The sequence below is a fragment of the Felis catus genome, chromosome C1 (genome assembly GCF_018350175.1).
Source record: "Felis catus isolate Fca126 chromosome C1, F.catus_Fca126_mat1.0, whole genome shotgun sequence".
NCBI lineage: Eukaryota > Metazoa > Chordata > Mammalia > Carnivora > Felidae > Felis > Felis catus.
In genome coordinates, this window is record NC_058375.1 from 41,627,587 (window position 1) to 41,645,174 (window position 17,588).

General features: G+C 33.3%; 1 protein-coding gene across 3 annotated transcripts in view; it reads right to left on the reverse strand.

The window, feature by feature from the left end:
* The window catches only part of NRDC (nardilysin convertase), a 101,825-nt gene that overhangs the window by 23,861 nt on the left and 60,376 nt on the right, over positions 1-17,588 (reverse strand). For all 3 annotated transcript variants that reach the window (XM_006934740.5, XM_006934739.5, XR_002160860.3), the window contains 9 exons: positions 12,648-12,743; positions 11,300-11,422; positions 9,435-9,492; positions 7,440-7,513; positions 6,032-6,101; positions 3,307-3,384; positions 1,878-1,998; positions 1,743-1,801; positions 1,398-1,452 (listed from right to left, as the gene is read on the reverse strand). In XM_006934740.5, the coding sequence (XP_006934802.1) occupies positions 1,398-1,452; positions 1,743-1,801; positions 1,878-1,998; positions 3,307-3,384; positions 6,032-6,101; positions 7,440-7,513; positions 9,435-9,492; positions 11,300-11,422; positions 12,648-12,743 (734 nt within the window). The remainder of the gene's footprint in view (positions 1-1,397; positions 1,453-1,742; positions 1,802-1,877; positions 1,999-3,306; positions 3,385-6,031; positions 6,102-7,439; positions 7,514-9,434; positions 9,493-11,299; positions 11,423-12,647; positions 12,744-17,588) is intronic.

Sequence of the window (17,588 nt, forward strand, 5' to 3'; positions counted from 1 at the left end):
TAGAACAGTGGACAAATTCAGGGGCATGTATGTGCACAAATTTGGGAAGAAATTACATATTTATCTTCACTAACCTCTAAATTAGCATTTTTATTCTATTATGAATATAGGCAACAGGTCACAGTTGTATTAGCAGCATCTATGATGAACCAATAAAAAATCACAATATAGTTGTAGATATCTCACACTGCTACCTAAAACTGAAATAACTGTTAGACCTACTGCTAGACCTTGTTATTTAATATGTTAAGAAAGAGACACATCACTATTTTTTTTTACCGTTTTAAGTACTTTATACTTCAGTCGTTTGTAAACTGCTGCATTTTATTTTATGCACTTAAATACAATATTTTATGAATTGTATAATATTCAACAATATTGTTTCAATGTGATTTCCCAACTATGACAATATTAGTGAGGTTATGCAAGAGAATACATTTGTGTAGCAGATACATGCTAAAATAAAAAAAATTTAGATGTGAAGTACCATGGTATCTGTAATTAAATCTCAAATGTTTTGGGAAAAAAGATACACATACACACATACATATATAAGGAAAAGAGACAGAAGAAAATATAGAAAACTATTCACAACTGGTGAACCTAGATGAGAGATAAACCAGTAACCAATGACAATTTTTCTGAGAGATTAAAAATTTGAAGGATGAAATATTATTCTAAGGAGAGGTCCACAGGATTCAACAGATTTCCAAAAGGATCCAATACACGAAAGGGTTTTAGAGAAATCCTGTTTTAAACTCCTTACCTTTCAGCCTTATATAATACCTTCCTTTCAAATACCCTATCCTACAGATACCCAGGATCATTTACTTTTTCGCAATATTCCAGAGTTCCTTACTTAATGTTTTCCTTGTTGCTTACAATGTATCCAAACTTTATCCATTTTTTAATGCTGAACTCAATTCAAATTTACCACATCCATGGAGCCTTCCCTGATTCTATTCCAATCAAGGCAAATGCTCTCCTTGCCCTGAAATCCTAAAGCATGCCATTTCTAATAGTACATATGGTAATTACTAGAGATTATCCTACAGAATTTCTTCATGTCTTCATAATATTAGAATTTCCCAAATATCAAGTACCATAGCAAGCTCTCTGTTTATCAAAAGGATAGACAGATGGATGAGTACATATATAAAATGATTGTTGCACAACATGATCTATGTGAATCTGCCCACCTCTCACTGTTACACAATACACATAACTCAGAAACACAAAAGTTAATTTTCAGATAACCTCAAGGGCATCTTGGGACTCACATGACACAGAGTGGCAGAATTAAAACTCCAGTGACACTTCCAAAAAAGAGGAATAATGTCCACACGAGTTTCAACTTGATCACAGAAAACATTCAAAAAGAATTTAACTTCCAGTACCTGTTCTTGGTAATGAAATTCATTATCCTCAATTTTCTGAATCTCTTCAAAAATTCTGTGAAAGAAGAAAATTATAAGTAGAAGATATATTTACATTTCTCATTCGAATCCTCAGCAAGAAAAGAGAAAAAACAGACTGGCCACATAAACGTAAACCCTTAACGTTTTGTGTTCTCATGTAATATTCACAAGTAGAAGAAGCAGGATACGGAGCCAGTGAAGGAACTTAGGCAGGAAATGCCTAAAAAACTATCTTGGTAGGACTAAAGCATGTCTATTTGTCAGTCTGAATGCTAAAACACACTAGGATTGATTCCTAGCCTAATTCTAGTATCTATATATTACCTTTTTTCTGGGCCTAGCTTCTGCAGCATTTTCAAATACTGGAAGACAGTATGAGCAACCTGAAAACAAAATATCTGATTATGCTTTTGCATAAAGTAATATCTATATTTTTTTAATTCCATTTTAATTATTTACCTCATAGAAATGTTCATAACCCTCATCAGTCAATGTAATAGAAATGCTGAACACTGAGTAAGTAGAATTTTGCTCAAATCCTGTCTCACCATTTCCACCAAATAGTGCAAGAGCCCAGCACCTATTGTTAGGAAAAAATGAATCCAATCAATATCTTGGGATTGATAGCCTACAAATACTTCAAATTAACAAAATAGGTAGGCTTTCTATATAAAATTTGGGAAGCTCAGTCTTTGAGGCAAATGTACTTTCCAAAGGTAAGTTTAAAAGTACAAATTTCTAAAGTACAAGGCATCCCAAACAATTGCAATGCATGCAAGAATCACCAGAAGGAAATAACAGCCATATTTATTTGTTTAATGGAAACAAATATATATATTACAATATAGTAAAACAGGTTTATGAAGACATAGTTATTATTGTTGAAGAGAACAGTACAAAATATTAAAATTATGGTTGCTGGGAGGCATTTCACTCATCCCTCTCGAACCCGTCTCCCAGAAGCAGCTTAAACACTTCAGATACATCTCTCCTTAGGATGTCAAGTGAGCCCTTTGACACTATCAGCTAACCTCTACAGGTTGTTTAAGAAAGAAGCAGTGAAACTGTATCTTTTCCTGACTAGAATAATCCTGAAAACCTAAAGTAAGAAAGGAGGAAGCCAGAATGAAGAATGTGAAATTCTAAAAAAGTTCAGTAATGTAGAGAGATTGAGCACATCTCAAAGCATTTTGCATTTATTATGTAAGTCATATATGTAACTATTATCATTATTCTTTTGTAATAACCCTGGCCTTTTAGCTTTCTTTGAATGTTCTGGTCCTATTAGTACTTTAAAGTACTTATTTATAATTCTCATCTTCCTTTCCATTCTTGAATTACTCTACAGAAAAATCAAACAAGGACGTACTTTAATTATTGGTCCTGATTTAAAGCTAGATTTCTGTGATTTGGCTAGGCAACTTAAGCAAATGCTTAAATGTATTAGGAAACATTCCGCTAACACAGCTACACAGAATGTTTATAGTCCCACTATTTGTTATGCTTTCTCTGCCCAATGTAGTTTTAAAGTCCACCTTTTGGTTAGGACAGTCTGGAGATCCACAGCATTTAAATAACCGACTTCTTTACTATTCAAATCTAAATTCCTGATTAGAGCTAACCTTCTATGTAACTCTGGAATCTATTTTTTTATGATTTTTTTAAATTTTGTGTACTACTTCCAACAAGGGCTAAAAGGTGGCTCCCAAGGAAATAAATATAATAGGACTATTAACATAACCTAGGTATTAAGTGACTATAATTAAGCATTAGATTTGATGCTAGGCTTTCTGGCAAATAAAGTCAAAAGAATGGGTTATAGAATGTTTACTGTCTATTATTTTTCAGACATTGGTATACTAAAAATACTTATTAATTAAATACTTGCTTTTTTCTAAGGTAAGAAAGAATGCTGCCTTTGCCTTCATGTCCAACCAGCCAAGAGATATAGTGAAGTGGTTTCACCCTTTAAAAAAAATATTAAGGTCAGAAACAAAAATAATTAAGGTATAAGCAACACCAGGAAATCTTATTTCAAAGGTTATGATATTTAAGAATATGATTATAAACTTATTATCACATAAATTCCACCACACATGAAATTATTATTAATTTGACAATAGCAGGATAAAAACAGAAAACATGGTAAAATTTAACTTCTTTATTTGAAATCACTGAATGAGTATAATCATTCCAAAATTAAGACTACTGCTTTTTCTCTTGGACACTCAAACTTCTTTTCATGGTAAAATCTTTCATTTTTGTTTCACCCAAAATGGAAACTACATACATTACTTATCATTTTAGAACCTAATACAGATAATGAATCACTCAGTATCTGAAAAGCTTTCAGTATTGCATCAGGCTCTGTGGTAAAAATAAATGTGTTGCTTTATGGGTCAGATAATCTAGCATTTAGTTTTAGTTTTTCCTTTAAGTAAATGCATGATCCTGAACAAGAGACTTAACTTCATTGTATTTTTCTTTTTCTCTTCACTTGGCCAACTACTTACTCATAGAGTGTTCATGACAATGTAATATAAGTGCAAGAGGTATAAAAATGCTACATTATATAACAACATACTTTAAAATCTGAGTAGTTGTATATATATTATTTAAATTGTCTTTTCCCACTGACTTCTGCTATAATTTCATAAATGTATTTCCACCAAAACAAAAATATATAGAAAAATAAAGTTAGAAAATCTAAGAATTCTTAAATTTTAAAGTTAGTTTACAGAATTATATTCAGTAAACTCTTTAAAAAACCAAGATATAATATAATGATCTCAACTACATTAAGCAATTCCCAAACCCCACATAAGATTGTTTAAAATATGAATTTGAATTACACCTATCCTAAGACTGATGTAAGGGAAGTACATTAAAGAATGAACTCAGTAGATTACACAGTATCTGCATCCGAACTAACGGTTTTGTATTTGTAACTCTGTAGGGATAAAATTTGCTTTTTTGTAAAAACAAAATGGGTCCCTCAAAAGGCTAATTCACGTAGAGATTTGAAAAGATTCATGATGAAAGTCACATTAAAACAAACAGTCCATAAAAAATAATAACTGGATGAAAACATATAGAAATTTTAACATTCTTTGGAAAAGACAATCATGAATGACTTTTTTTTCTACTTTTCAGTGATTTTCAGGATTTCTACAATGAATCCACCTTAGTAATCAATAAGAGGACAAATAAGCCTTTGTTAAATTAGAAAACTAAGCATTACCCCAAAAAAGGAGGAATAGTATATACAGTATGATTTCATTTTCATAAAAAAAGGTATGTTTCATATTCAGTTTTAATGTCTGAAAGATATATAAGAAACTATTAATGTTGGGCCTTTTAGGAAACAAAGAAATGGGGAAGCACAGCTTTACTTTTTACTAAATACTCTTTTGTCCTATTTTAATATTTTACAAGTATTATTTTTATAGTAAAAACTTTTAAATATGCATATAATAGGAGCGTGTAGGTGGCTGAGCCGGTTAAGTCTCCAACTCTTGATTTTGGCTCAAGTCAAGTTCTCACAGCCTGTGAGATCTCACGTCAGAATCCCCTACCTGGGATTGTCTCCCTCCCTCTCTGCCCCTCCCCTGCTCACACACACATGTTCTCTTTCTCTCTCTCTCAAAATTAAATAATATGCACATAAGAATTTTAACACTTTTGGGCACAATCTACCATAACTACACAATCAATGTACACTGCTTTTTCCTGTATTATCCTTGCACCAAAAGCAAGTAGACAATACACATGTCCTCTACTTTCTCACTGTAAGTGAGAATGGTATCATTCTTTGATGGGATGTTTGAATATTCTATCACATGTGAAAAAATTTTTTACTGAACTTAAGCAACATTACTTCTGCTTGTGTGTTTATTCTTATGGTTTGGTTTTGTTGGTAATGGTTTAAAAAAAAACAAGGTAAACTTTTATCAGTTCATTAGCATTTGTTTTTAATCAGAAAAGTATTTGTAGGCATTGACTGATCTTTAAAAAACATCTTAGCTCAAGCTATACTGCTCAGTTGAAATGTTTTCCTAATCTGAATAAATCTTCCCTAACTCATTACCACCTCAAATGTGTAGGTCCTTAAGATTTCAGCTGTAGTCATATTCTAGGCTCAAAATTATTTAACTTTACTTTTAACAAGATCAAATTGAGGGGAGCCTGGGTGGCTCATTCGTTTAAGCGTCTGATCTGGAACCTGCTTCAGATTCTGTGTCTCCCTCATTCTGTCCCTCTCTCTCTCAAAAATAAAACATTAAAAAAAATCAAACTAAATGATCACCCCTGACAAATAAATCATAAGCTAATATATTTTTGTACTCAAAGTACTAAAGAAATTAATTACAAAAGTTAGCACTCGTACAAAGATACTTAATTTCAAAGACTCAGAAGAGGTAACCAGCTGTAAGAAAACTCTAGTTTTTATCCCAGAAGACATTAAAATATACAGCACAGTTTGAAAACTCTAGAAGTAGTGAAGTCCCAGTTTATCACATTACAGAACACTCAAATTTAAACCATTTAGTATTCTTTAAAAATATGACTCTCATTCAGTATGTACTAGAGTAAATTTGCCCTTCAACTCTTACCTGTAATGTTGCTGTTGAGGGGGAAGCGCCCATGTGATGGTCAGAGCATGAATTTTCCTGATTGGAACAACTAAACAAAAATATTTTTCAGAAAAACAGATATAAGTGTCCCTCCATAATTTTTGTTATGCTACACGATTTTTTACTGCAATATATTTCATCCTCCAATAAACAGGGGAAGGTTAAATACAATGCAATTATTATTTCAAGTTGCCAATTTTCCAATTTGAATAGCGCAATTTTTAGAAATTTCTCTTCAATTTGGTTTCACAGGTGGAGAAAACATGGATAAAAAAACTACAACTGAAAATAAGTTGTCTCTGGGAAGAGTCAGCTTAGATAGAATGGAACAGAAGGCAGATAAAAGGTGTGACAAAAAGCCATTGATCAAAGAAAGGGAAGAGGAGAGAGACAGCCAATGGGGTGAAGGAGGAAGTGGAGGAAATACCTAAGCAATCAGGAAAAAAAGAAAAAAACACCTGCCATGTTAAAAAGATCAAAGAAAGAGAAAAGCTGAATTAGGAATATTTCTGGGGGCGCCTGGGTGGCTCAGTCGGTTGAGCGTCCGACTTCGGCTCAGGTCATGATCTCACAGTCCGTGGGTTCGAGCCCCGTGTCGGGCTCTGTGCTGACAGCTCGGAGCCTGGAGCCTGCTTGGGATTCTGTGTCTCCCTCTCTCTCTCTGCCCCTCCCCTGCTCATCCTCTCTCTCTCTCTCTCTCTCTCTCTCTCAAAAATAAACATTAAAAAAAATAAAAAAATAAAAGAATATTTCTGCAATATTCACTATGGGCAAATTATTAAGTAAATGATAGCAGAGCTCATTGGGAAATTATTACCCATATTAAATGAAAAAAAGCAAAAGATAGAAGTGTACATATTTTATGATCTCGAGTATGTTAAAATATACCTATAGAAACTTTGTCAAAAGGAAATTTGCAAAAATGACTTCTCTACGTGGTAAGCTTTAAGGGTGACTTTCCCCCCTATTTCTTTACACTTCATTTTTACTTTTATTTTTCTTCATTTAACAAAATTGTTTTTATAATTAAGATAAAAGGAAATAATTTGAAAGTCTTATCCATCCTGTATTTTTCTCTTTTTAAAGGTAATAAAGAGCAGAGCATAGATTAAATGAAATAGGAAAGAAACAAAAACCAAAGAATAAAAAAGAACAAGGAGAAAACAGGGACAAAGCATGAAACAGACTCAAGTAGCAGCAGGGTAGCAGACCAATCTGCTGCCAGTTACTGGCCTGTCACTAATTGGATCTCCTCTGTCCTTATACTTCCTTTCCAACCCAGCTATACTTTCTGTTATCATTTTCAAAGAAAATTGGCAGCCTCAATTATGTTTTAGAGAATGCGCTGAAGTTATTTCAAACAGTTTTAAACCTTTGGTTCACGAACCTCTATAAAGTTTGTTAAATGCTGGTGTGTCAAATGGATCCGTTAAATGGCCAAAGTTTGGTTTGGGTAACCCACTGAAAATAAAACACATACATTAAAATTTAATTGGCAAAAGCCTTTATAAGCAGTATCTTTAGGGATGCCTAACTGATAGGTATTTATAATTATAATCTATTCTATATACTCCTGGCTGAAAAGCATTCTAGGCATAAGCAAATAGATGGCAACAAAGCCACAAAATCCTGAACTGTCATGTCAACCTCAGTCCTAGTAATTCAAATGCCTTTAAAACTCATGGGAGACAGAAAACAATTGAAGGGGCCTCCCTGCCCAATATTTACTACCTCTATCAGCCCCATTCAACTTCAATTCTCCTCCTGTATAAAGCTACTTCAGAAAGAAAACATACTAGAGATATTTTTTTTAATTCAACAAATATATATGAAATAATTATTAGGTATGAAGCACTGTATTAGGCATTGTGGTATTTAAAAGACATGGCCTTTCCTTCTGGAGGCTTCTCATGTGGTTGAAGATATTAACTATTTCTTCTAAAACATGGTCAATATGAATTATTATTAAATACCTAGAAGATTTTTTAGAACCAAAGTTATTAGTGAGTATTATTTAAGAGAATTTCTAGAAGTGCTTATCAGGGATTGACAGGACCTAATGAATCTCTCCAATCAATATACCTCTGATTTTATTGGCAAAGTTTCACAGTAAAACACATTTCAATCTGCCATTTAACATTTCCATAGCTCATACTCATTTCTTATCAAAACAACCAAAACCAAACAAAACAACCCTACAACTATGGCATGACTTTCATTATTTTTCCATACATAAAAGTACTGCTAATTATCAATGGAAATTTACATAAAGCCAAGTTAATAATAATCATTCAGCTGTTACTACAATATTCTAACATTTTCATAGTGAATTTTTCTTTCATAAACTTAAATTATGCCCTGGAATGAGGAACTGGAAGAAATCTAGCTTACTCACCTGATGCAAGAAAAAAACTTTTCATTTATTGTATTAAAATGCAAACTACTTAGGAGTAGAAAAAAGGACTTAAGTACTTCCGAATTTATTTTTTATATTCTTTGTAACAAAAATGTAGCAATAAAACGTATTTTAAATAACTATTATTTTGAAGAATTTGAGGTAGATAAAAAGTAGTAGTTATTTGAACTGGAACTCTATATACAATTTCTAATAAAAGATAATTTGGTTCAAATATATGAAACAGACTTTTTAGCTTGTATGGAAAGTCAATCATCACCTACAAGATTATTTATTTTATGGAGGAAAGCAATCCAAGTTCCAAACAACAGACTTAAAAATCAAACTTTCAGGGGCGCCTGGGTGGCTTAGTCAGTTAAGTGTCTGACTTTGGCTCAGGTCCCGATCTCACGGCTGGTGAGTTCAAGCCCCACGTCAGGCTCTGTATTGATAGCTTAGAATCTGGAGCTTTGTTTGGATTCTGTGTCTCTCTCTCTGTCCCTTCCCTGCTTACGCTCTGTCTCTATCTCAAAAATAAATAAATACTAAAAAAAAACAAAAACAAAAAAAAACTTTCAGAACAAAATTTGTTCTGAGGCAGGGTATACAAGTGTATATATAGGCTGCCTCTCGATATAATACTTGCTTTCAAAACACAGTGTCAAACACTCTACACAGTAACAGAAAAACTCTTAATAACTGTAAAAGGAGAAAGAGCCATAAATTCTTCAGAATTATTACTTACTGTAAGATTGCAAGCTTATAAATTTTGAACTACAGACATTATGGAAACTTGGGCTCTCATCTTGGTTTCCCAATCAAAAAGCTATGTGATCTTGCTAAACCATTTTAGGTCTTAATCACCTGTTTAAAAAATAACACCCCTTCCCCAGGCAGGAGGGGTGGGGGGACCACCTCTAGGATTCATACAAGAAGATGCCTCTTTAATTCTTTAAAGCATATGGTTTATGAAAATTAATGTCTTACTTGTTTGGTATCTGAGAGAAGATTTCAGTCACCCACTTTTCCAAAGTATCCAGTGTTTCTTTGGGGAGGGCAGGTAGGAGACAGGGAAATACAATGTTGTTATTGAAGGAAGAAATGCAATTAGATTTAGGTATAAAATCTTTAGGTATAAAACAAAGGGATACTTTAATTTGGGCATTACTTGCCACTCCTTAACCAGTAATAAGTAGCAACAACAACAAAAACAATAGTTAAGAAAACCTTAAGACACATAATTTTATTAGACTCCTGTATTTCTAGCTGGTAAAGTTAGAAAACGTACACAAGTTTTTGTTTTGTTTTGTTTTGTTTTGTTTTATAAAAAAAAAGGAAAGTTTTTGTTTATCACTAGGCTACTGTGGAGAGCCAAGTGTAAAAATATCTCCATCCTCCTACTCCATTCTAAAACTTAATCCTTCTAGGAAGGTTGCTCCCAATTAATCCACACTATACTGATCATTCTTTCTCAGGATTTCATTAGTACTGTCAACATTCCATTTATTTCACATTAATTTATACTTGCTGAGGTTTTAATCTGTAAGTCTTCCTCTTAGGTTGCATATAATATGATCTCTATCTTCTTTTGATTCCTGTATTTCATACAAAATTCTTTTTAAAAGCAGATCTTGGTACAAAAAGAAACCTTTTTCCTTTATCCCACTGACTCATTACTATTACCGAATAGTATTTGTACTTCCACCAGACACAAGTTTCACTAATTTTCAAGAGATGCCCTATTATGTAAAACACAAGATACAAATTAGACTAATCAAGTTCTGAATTTATTCTATACTATATATATATATATAGATATTCAACTCTTAAATGGATAAATGCTAAAGCTTAAAAAACAATTGAATTTAAATTGTATAAGGTTCTCTTATCAAATATCTAGGGTTTATTTTAGAAATTTGCAACAAGCATTAATAAAGGAAACAATACATAGTTGAAGAAAAATGCGTGTTTGTGACGCACTTGGAAATAGGAATTAAAAACTGTAAATTATATACTGAATATGGAACTGCCTATTTTAACAAATGTTGTAAAAGGAATTTAGATACACGTCTGTAGTCTGAACAAAAGAATCTACCATTCTATAGCCATAGCTTTAGACTCAAATCAACTTTTAGTGGACTAATTTTGATCCTAAATGTAAAAATGTTTCATATTTAAGTGCCAGGTCAGCTTCAATTTCAATTTTGACAACGAAAGAACAAAATCTCATGAAAAGGAGAGTCATAGGGTGAGAAGATTACTTTTTCAAAATTAAATGTGCAAACTATAGTATATGTCAAAAAGAAGTTTGGCAACTTCCTGAAGTGTAAAGAAAACAAAAGAAAGCTACCATGATTTCTTTAACGATAAAAAGTTAACACAAATTGCTGAAGATAATGATACAAGAAGGAAAAGAAGTACTGATCAGTATTTTACATTTTGCTATTATCACCATGATGGATTTCAATTAATCATGCCATTTTACTGGACCCTACGTAAAGATGAAAAGACAGGCACCTTGCTCTGTCAGAGTTTACAGAGGCAGCAACTAAATGTGACCTAAAAGACCAATTCATGGCCTATTAGAACATCAGTAAGCTCATAGACCAGCCTAGAGATAAGACCTATGTCTATAAAAGAAAAAAACATTTGCCTGAGAATCAGATGATTTTGTGATTGCTAAGCTGTGCCACTTGCTATGTGACTTTTCCAAACCCTGACTTCCTTTAGGTCATATTAAGGTCAAGCACTAAAATAATTAATAATACCCTGCAACACTAATCAAGGCAAACAAATCCTAAGAAAGCACTACTTCAACATAATTCTAAGGGCCATAAAAGACAATATACTACCTTTGGATTGAACCACTAAAGTCATGTAATGAGCAGAATAGTAACGCATCCAGAATTCTCTCAATCTAGCATGTGTATCAATATTATTCCTTTTTGGCTCATGTTTCAGTGTCTCAGCATTTCCTGTAAAAAAAAAGATGAAAAACATCACAGAAATAAGTAGTTTACTTTGAACCACACTAAAATTAAAATATTTTAAGTATGTTTACTTTGTCAAAAGCCTCTATACCAAAAATGCATGCTCTGCTACTGATACATAACTAATGAACCTAAGTGACTCAAGAATATAGAATCAATGCATAACAATAATATCAATATAGGACAAAAATTCAAAAGAAACAATTCTGAAGTGTATTTTAACACATAAGGAATTAATCTCCAATTGGCAATACCTTAACAACAGTAATTGTCTTCAGCTTCTTCTCTTAATCATTAGTCTAGCATCCGATTCAGGTTTTATCTCTGAATTATTTTAATAATATTCTACATAATCCTTAAAAATAAACCACATAAAGCAAGGCTGTCATATAAATTGCATATAACTGTACAAGATATACAGGGAAGCAGAACAGCCTTTGAATGAAGTACTATTTAGATCAACTCATCTCAGATTCTACCTTACAGTCAAAGCATTAATATAAGGCTATAATTGAATTCTAACACTAAGAAAAAACCATTATAAAAAACATACCATTTAAACAGCTTACCATTTAAACAAAATTTGGTCACATTGCTGAATCTCTGTTGATAAAGGGAAATACCAGGTTGGGGTAGAGCACAGACTTTATAATCATATAAAAATAGAGGTTCAAATCTCACACCCAACACCGTGTGATTTAAGCAAATTAAATAACTTCCCTGAACCTGTTTCTTTATCTTTAAATGGATATGATAATGGGACCCAGCTCATAACAATGTTAACAATGATCAAATGAGGTAATTCATGTAGTGTTAGCAGAGTATCTGGCACTCAAAAAGCATTCACAAAACATTAAGGGCTATTCTTGATATACCTAATGTCAGAAAACCAAATACATGCATGCTCAACCACTTTCTATTTGAGAAGCTGCCTATCAATCCTAAAAGGTGCCCAGCTACTCTGCTTTCACAGTCTTCCATTCTTAATCAACTTTGCATATTCTCAATCTTCCTCAATTAGAAAATAATCTAATCCTGAAACCAAGATTGCACTGTATGTTAATTAAAATTTAAATTAAAAAAATAACACTTCTGCCAAAAGAAGAAGGAAGAGGAGGAGGAGGAGGAGGTGGAGAAGAAGAGAGAGGAGAGGGAAGAGACGGAGGAGGGGGAGGGGAGAGAAAGAAGATGAAGGTATAAAGCATCTTACCCCAAAAAAATTTCCCCATAGGATGTCCAGGTCTAGCAAGGCTTCCAAACAACATTTCCTTTCTGTTTGCATCAGAAGGTCTTGCAAGTTGATATTCTGTCAGTTTTAAAGAAACACTTTTAATAAAATAAATTCAGTATTTGCTTTCTTATTAGAAATTCAAGAAATGAACTGCACAGGACTGAAAGTAATGAAGTAACAAAAATTAATTTTATGAATTGTGTGTTATAAGACTGAAGTGGAGAACTCAATGACCCAGGTCAGGCTCTATGATTTAACACATTCTGTATCTTTAGGCAGTCAATGCACCTTCCTAGAGGTTTTCCTTTATTTTCAAATGAAACAAGATAGTTAATGATCTGAAGGTTTCAATTCTAGGATGCTATGTCCAAGAATTTACTGATAAAGTGCTTTAATAAGATGTTAAAGCAAATTTCTCATTACCTGGGAACTCTGTCATACATACTGTTTAAATTTCCTCTAAAACCAGCTGTGTCATTAATAAAATATTAATTGTTCAGAACAATCACTTTGAAGTCAGAAATATCTTGTCTAGAATCCAATTCTGCCATTTACTACGCTGTACAACCTTGAGGATAGGATGTTACCTAACTTTCCTGATTCTATTTCTGCATCTATAAAATAGAGTTACTGGTACTTAGTTCATAGGCTTTTGATAAGAAATAAGACAAGATATATTGCTTCAACAATTACTCACTGAACATCTTCTATGAGGCAGGTAGTACTGAACCAGTTGCTAGAGGCAGAAATGTGAAAAAAAAAAAAAAAAATGGACCCAGTCCCTGCCCTCAAAGAGTTTACATTCTAGTAGAGGAGATAAACAATAACTAAAACAAACAGATTCTAGACATAATGTCAGTGGTAGGTGCTAGAAGAAAAATAAAACCGTGTAAGAGAATGGAAAGTGACAACAGGCCATAAAAGGCCTAAGGTGGTGACAAGTGAGCAAAATCTAAATAAAGTGAGAATGATGTCATAAGAAGTTTTGGGGAAGTTTTCCAGGTATCGAAATTATAAATTCAAAGGCTTTAAGACAAGAAATATTTTAATGAATTCAAAGGCAGCACAGAGGCCAGTGGAGTAGTTTAATAATCATAAGAGCTTAGGGTCAGTAGAAATTACAGTTTGCTATGGGTAAGTGCTAAAATGCATAGAGTAATTTAAATATATATAAGGGCTGTCACTTAACCTAATTTTGTCTTATTTGTGTGTGAATTTATTTTGGGTAAGGGGGAGGCTCAGGAAGGTTTTCCACAGAATGACTCAAGCTGAGTACTGAGGGACAAACTAGGGTCTTCTAGGAAATAGGAACGGAAGGAGAAATGGGAGTGTGTACAACATTTTAAGGAGAAAAAACTTAGAAGGAGGTTATGGCACCTCTGAAAAACAGACACAGTTTTTGAAAAAAATTGGGGAAATGACTGATTCTGGAACTTTGAGTTAATTACTTCACTTCTGTAAGCCTGTTTCATTACATGTCAAATAAGGACAATGGGGATAACAATCACAATAATGCACATAAGTAGTGCTCAAACTGTCAGCTATTATCATTTATCATAGGAGTAATGGCAAGGCATTGCAGATGTTTAATAAGGAGAGTGACATTATCAGATTTGGACTTCAGTAAGTTCATTCTGGTTGTGAAAGTAGAGAATGGGTGGTAGGAAAGCAAAAGTAGAGACAAGAAAACTGATTAGGGGCCATCACTGTAATATTTGCTGAAGAGAGTAGAAATTGGTGACAGTAGGGATAGGAAGAAACAAAAGTAAACATATTCAAAATACTTTAGTTATAAATCATAAAGTCTAAGTCAACAATGAGACAGCAATATATATATATATACCTTCAACAAGTAAATAATAAAAAAAACTGTAAAAAAAATATGAAGATATGGCTATAACATGAGAAAAACAATTCCTAAGTGTGGCAGATTGAATAATAGTTCCCAAAGATGTGCACATCCTAGTCTCTAAAACGTGTGAATATGTTACCTTACATGGTAAAAGGAACTTGGTGGGTATAAATTAAATTAAGGATCCTGAGAAGGAGAGGTTATCCTGGATTATCTGGGTGGTCCCGATGTAATCATAAAGATCCTTATAAGAGAAAGGCAAGAGGATCAAAGTCAGAGAAAAGATCTAAGGACAGAAGCAGAGTTCAGAGAGGAGAGAAGATTCTACTCTGATGACTCTTAAGATAGAGAAAGGAGCCATAACCTAGGGATGTAGATGGTAACTAGAAAGTGGAAAAGGATAGGAAACAGCTTCTCTCTTATGGCCTCCAAAAGGAATGCAGCCTTAATGAAATAATTTAGACTTCTGACCTCCAAACATTTAAGAAAACAAATTTGTGTTATTTTGAGACACCAAGTTTCTGGTCATTTGTTTCAGTAGCAAAAGGAAGCTAACAGACATGTAAACATTTCCACAAAAAATTATCTATCCACAACAACTGATAAAAATAGAGTATAAATATCTGAACACTTAGAGAACACATTCTGCTACTTGGTTAGATTAAAAAGGTTTTGGACATATCCTCAGTCTCAATCACTAAGACATTCTGTAGGAAATTACACATATTTATGTGAGAGCATGAACTATCACTAAAATAAAAAGCTAATCATTAAGAACATTTTTTTTCCTCTACAATCTTCTTTTAGGAATAAGCTAATCCCATTTTAAAACCTACCCTATAGACATTGACATGAGTTTGTTACCAAATGTATTCAAGAAAACTGTAAAACACTAAACACACCTATCTGCAATGGGTAAATAAATGCTTATAAATATAAGTGTATAACCACTCCTTTGAAAGATTAGGCCCAAAACAGATTGCCAATGCAGGGCACAGTGATAAGAGTAATGAAGTTAGATCTACATAATAAATTAAAAACCCAGGAAAGAATCTTTTTTATAAGCAGGTAGAGAGGAATTTTTTTAAAAAAGTAAAATGAGAAGAGGAATCTGCCAGGAAAGTTGAATCTCCCTTCAACTCCTCTTACATGGAATGGGCCATCCAAGCAAGCAGGCAACTGAAAACATGCAAATGAGTTAAGAATGATAGAAGAAAGACTACCACAGCTGAATAGAAGAAAACAACACCAGATTATTGAGCTTTCAAAACTCGTTAATGAATACTAAAGTTATTACACCAGTTACAACTTAACAGCAACTTCATCTCCCTGATCTCAAGTAAACCCTTCACACTTAGAAGGTTAAGTGACTAATGACATATATCTAGCTATCTGTATCAGGTCACAAATTGAACTAGGTCTCCTATCATCAAAACAAATAAATGAACAAAACAAAAACAAAAAAACAAAGCCTTTACCTTAAGTTCATTTTAAACCAAAACTACTTAGTACATGTGTATGTATGTACATATATCACATGTATATGTCCATATATGTATTTCTGCATATTTCAAAATAAAATATATTCTAACTTAAACTTATAAAAACCAAATTAAAGATTGTGTGAACACCAACACTTCAACCCAATCTAGAAACTGTATGAAGAAAAATACTTCAAAGTACTTAAGACAGAAGGTGCTTTCTTCAAAAGTAAGAAAGACTTTCAGAGTTTTCCTTGGTTATTTTGGTTTATCAACCACTCAACAAATACTTATCTGGGCTATGATAAAAGAGATAGTGTGGTAGGCAAATAAGGAAAGTGAAGAAAATAAATCCTTGATTGTAAGGAGCTACAAGAGCTAAGAAGAATACAATTCCGTCCCACCCTCTTTTACAAATAAGTTGAGGGCCACAGTCAGTTAAATTTCTATAAGTAAAACAAAAATCTGCTGACGTCCAGGCAGACGGCTCTTTCTATCCATCTACAGTTTACTCCTCTTAATGAATGCAGTAAGTCATTATTACAACCCAACAATGAATTAAGACAAAGAAGAGAAACAAGAACAGAAATCTGCCTCTTAGGCTGTGGCAAGCCAAGCCTAACCTATATGAACCGAAAGTCCCCTCAAGTCTAGTATTATTTGTTTTCAATGCTAAAATAAGGCAAGCAGGGCCATTCTATGGTGGTGCTATTTACTAGTACTCTGTAATTAACGGTATTTATAGCATGGCTCTGTAATGAAGCCTCACCCTATATAAGTACAGTTTTTCCTTATGGTCTTCATTCTTTAAATCCTAAAGATAAGAAAAACTGTTAACAAAATTAAATGCATTTCCTATTCAGGGATTTAGTTTCTTTATTCATAAATATATCACAACTGTTTTCAGAACTACCAAAATTCAAGCCATAGACCTAACAAAAGATAAACCATTTATTTATTTGTTTATTTTGAAGGGGGGAGGGGCAGAGGAAAAGGGGAAGAGAAACTCTTAAGCAGACTCCATACCCAGTGCAGAGCCCGACATGGGGCTCAATCTCATGACCGTGAGATCATGACATGAGCTGAAATCAAGAGTCAGAAGCTTAATAGACTAAGCCACCCAGGCACCCCCCAGTATAAGCTATTTAAGTATCAGAATGTTACTTAAAGCTTCAGAGAAAATGTCTCTTCATTCAGAAAGAGTTATGTTAACTTTTAAAGTTTTAACACCTGGTATTAACTTTAAGAATTAGGCTACCGTCCTGGGGCACCTGGGTGGCTCAGTTGGCTGGGCGTCTGACTTCTGCAAGGTCATGATCTCGCTGTAAGTGGGTTCAACCCAGCATCGGGCTCTGTGCTGACTGCTCTAAGCCTGGAGCCTGCTTCAGATTCTGTGTCTCCCTCTCTCTCTCTCTGCCCCTCCCCTTTCACGCTCTCTCCCTCTCTCAAAAATAAATAAAAAAAAAAAAAAAAAAAAAAAGAATTAAGCTACTGTCCTGCAAAAGATTAGTCACTATGGTAAAATGCTCAAAAACTAGACTGAAAAACAATAATCTATCATTTTATTTCAAATCTACAATGAATTAC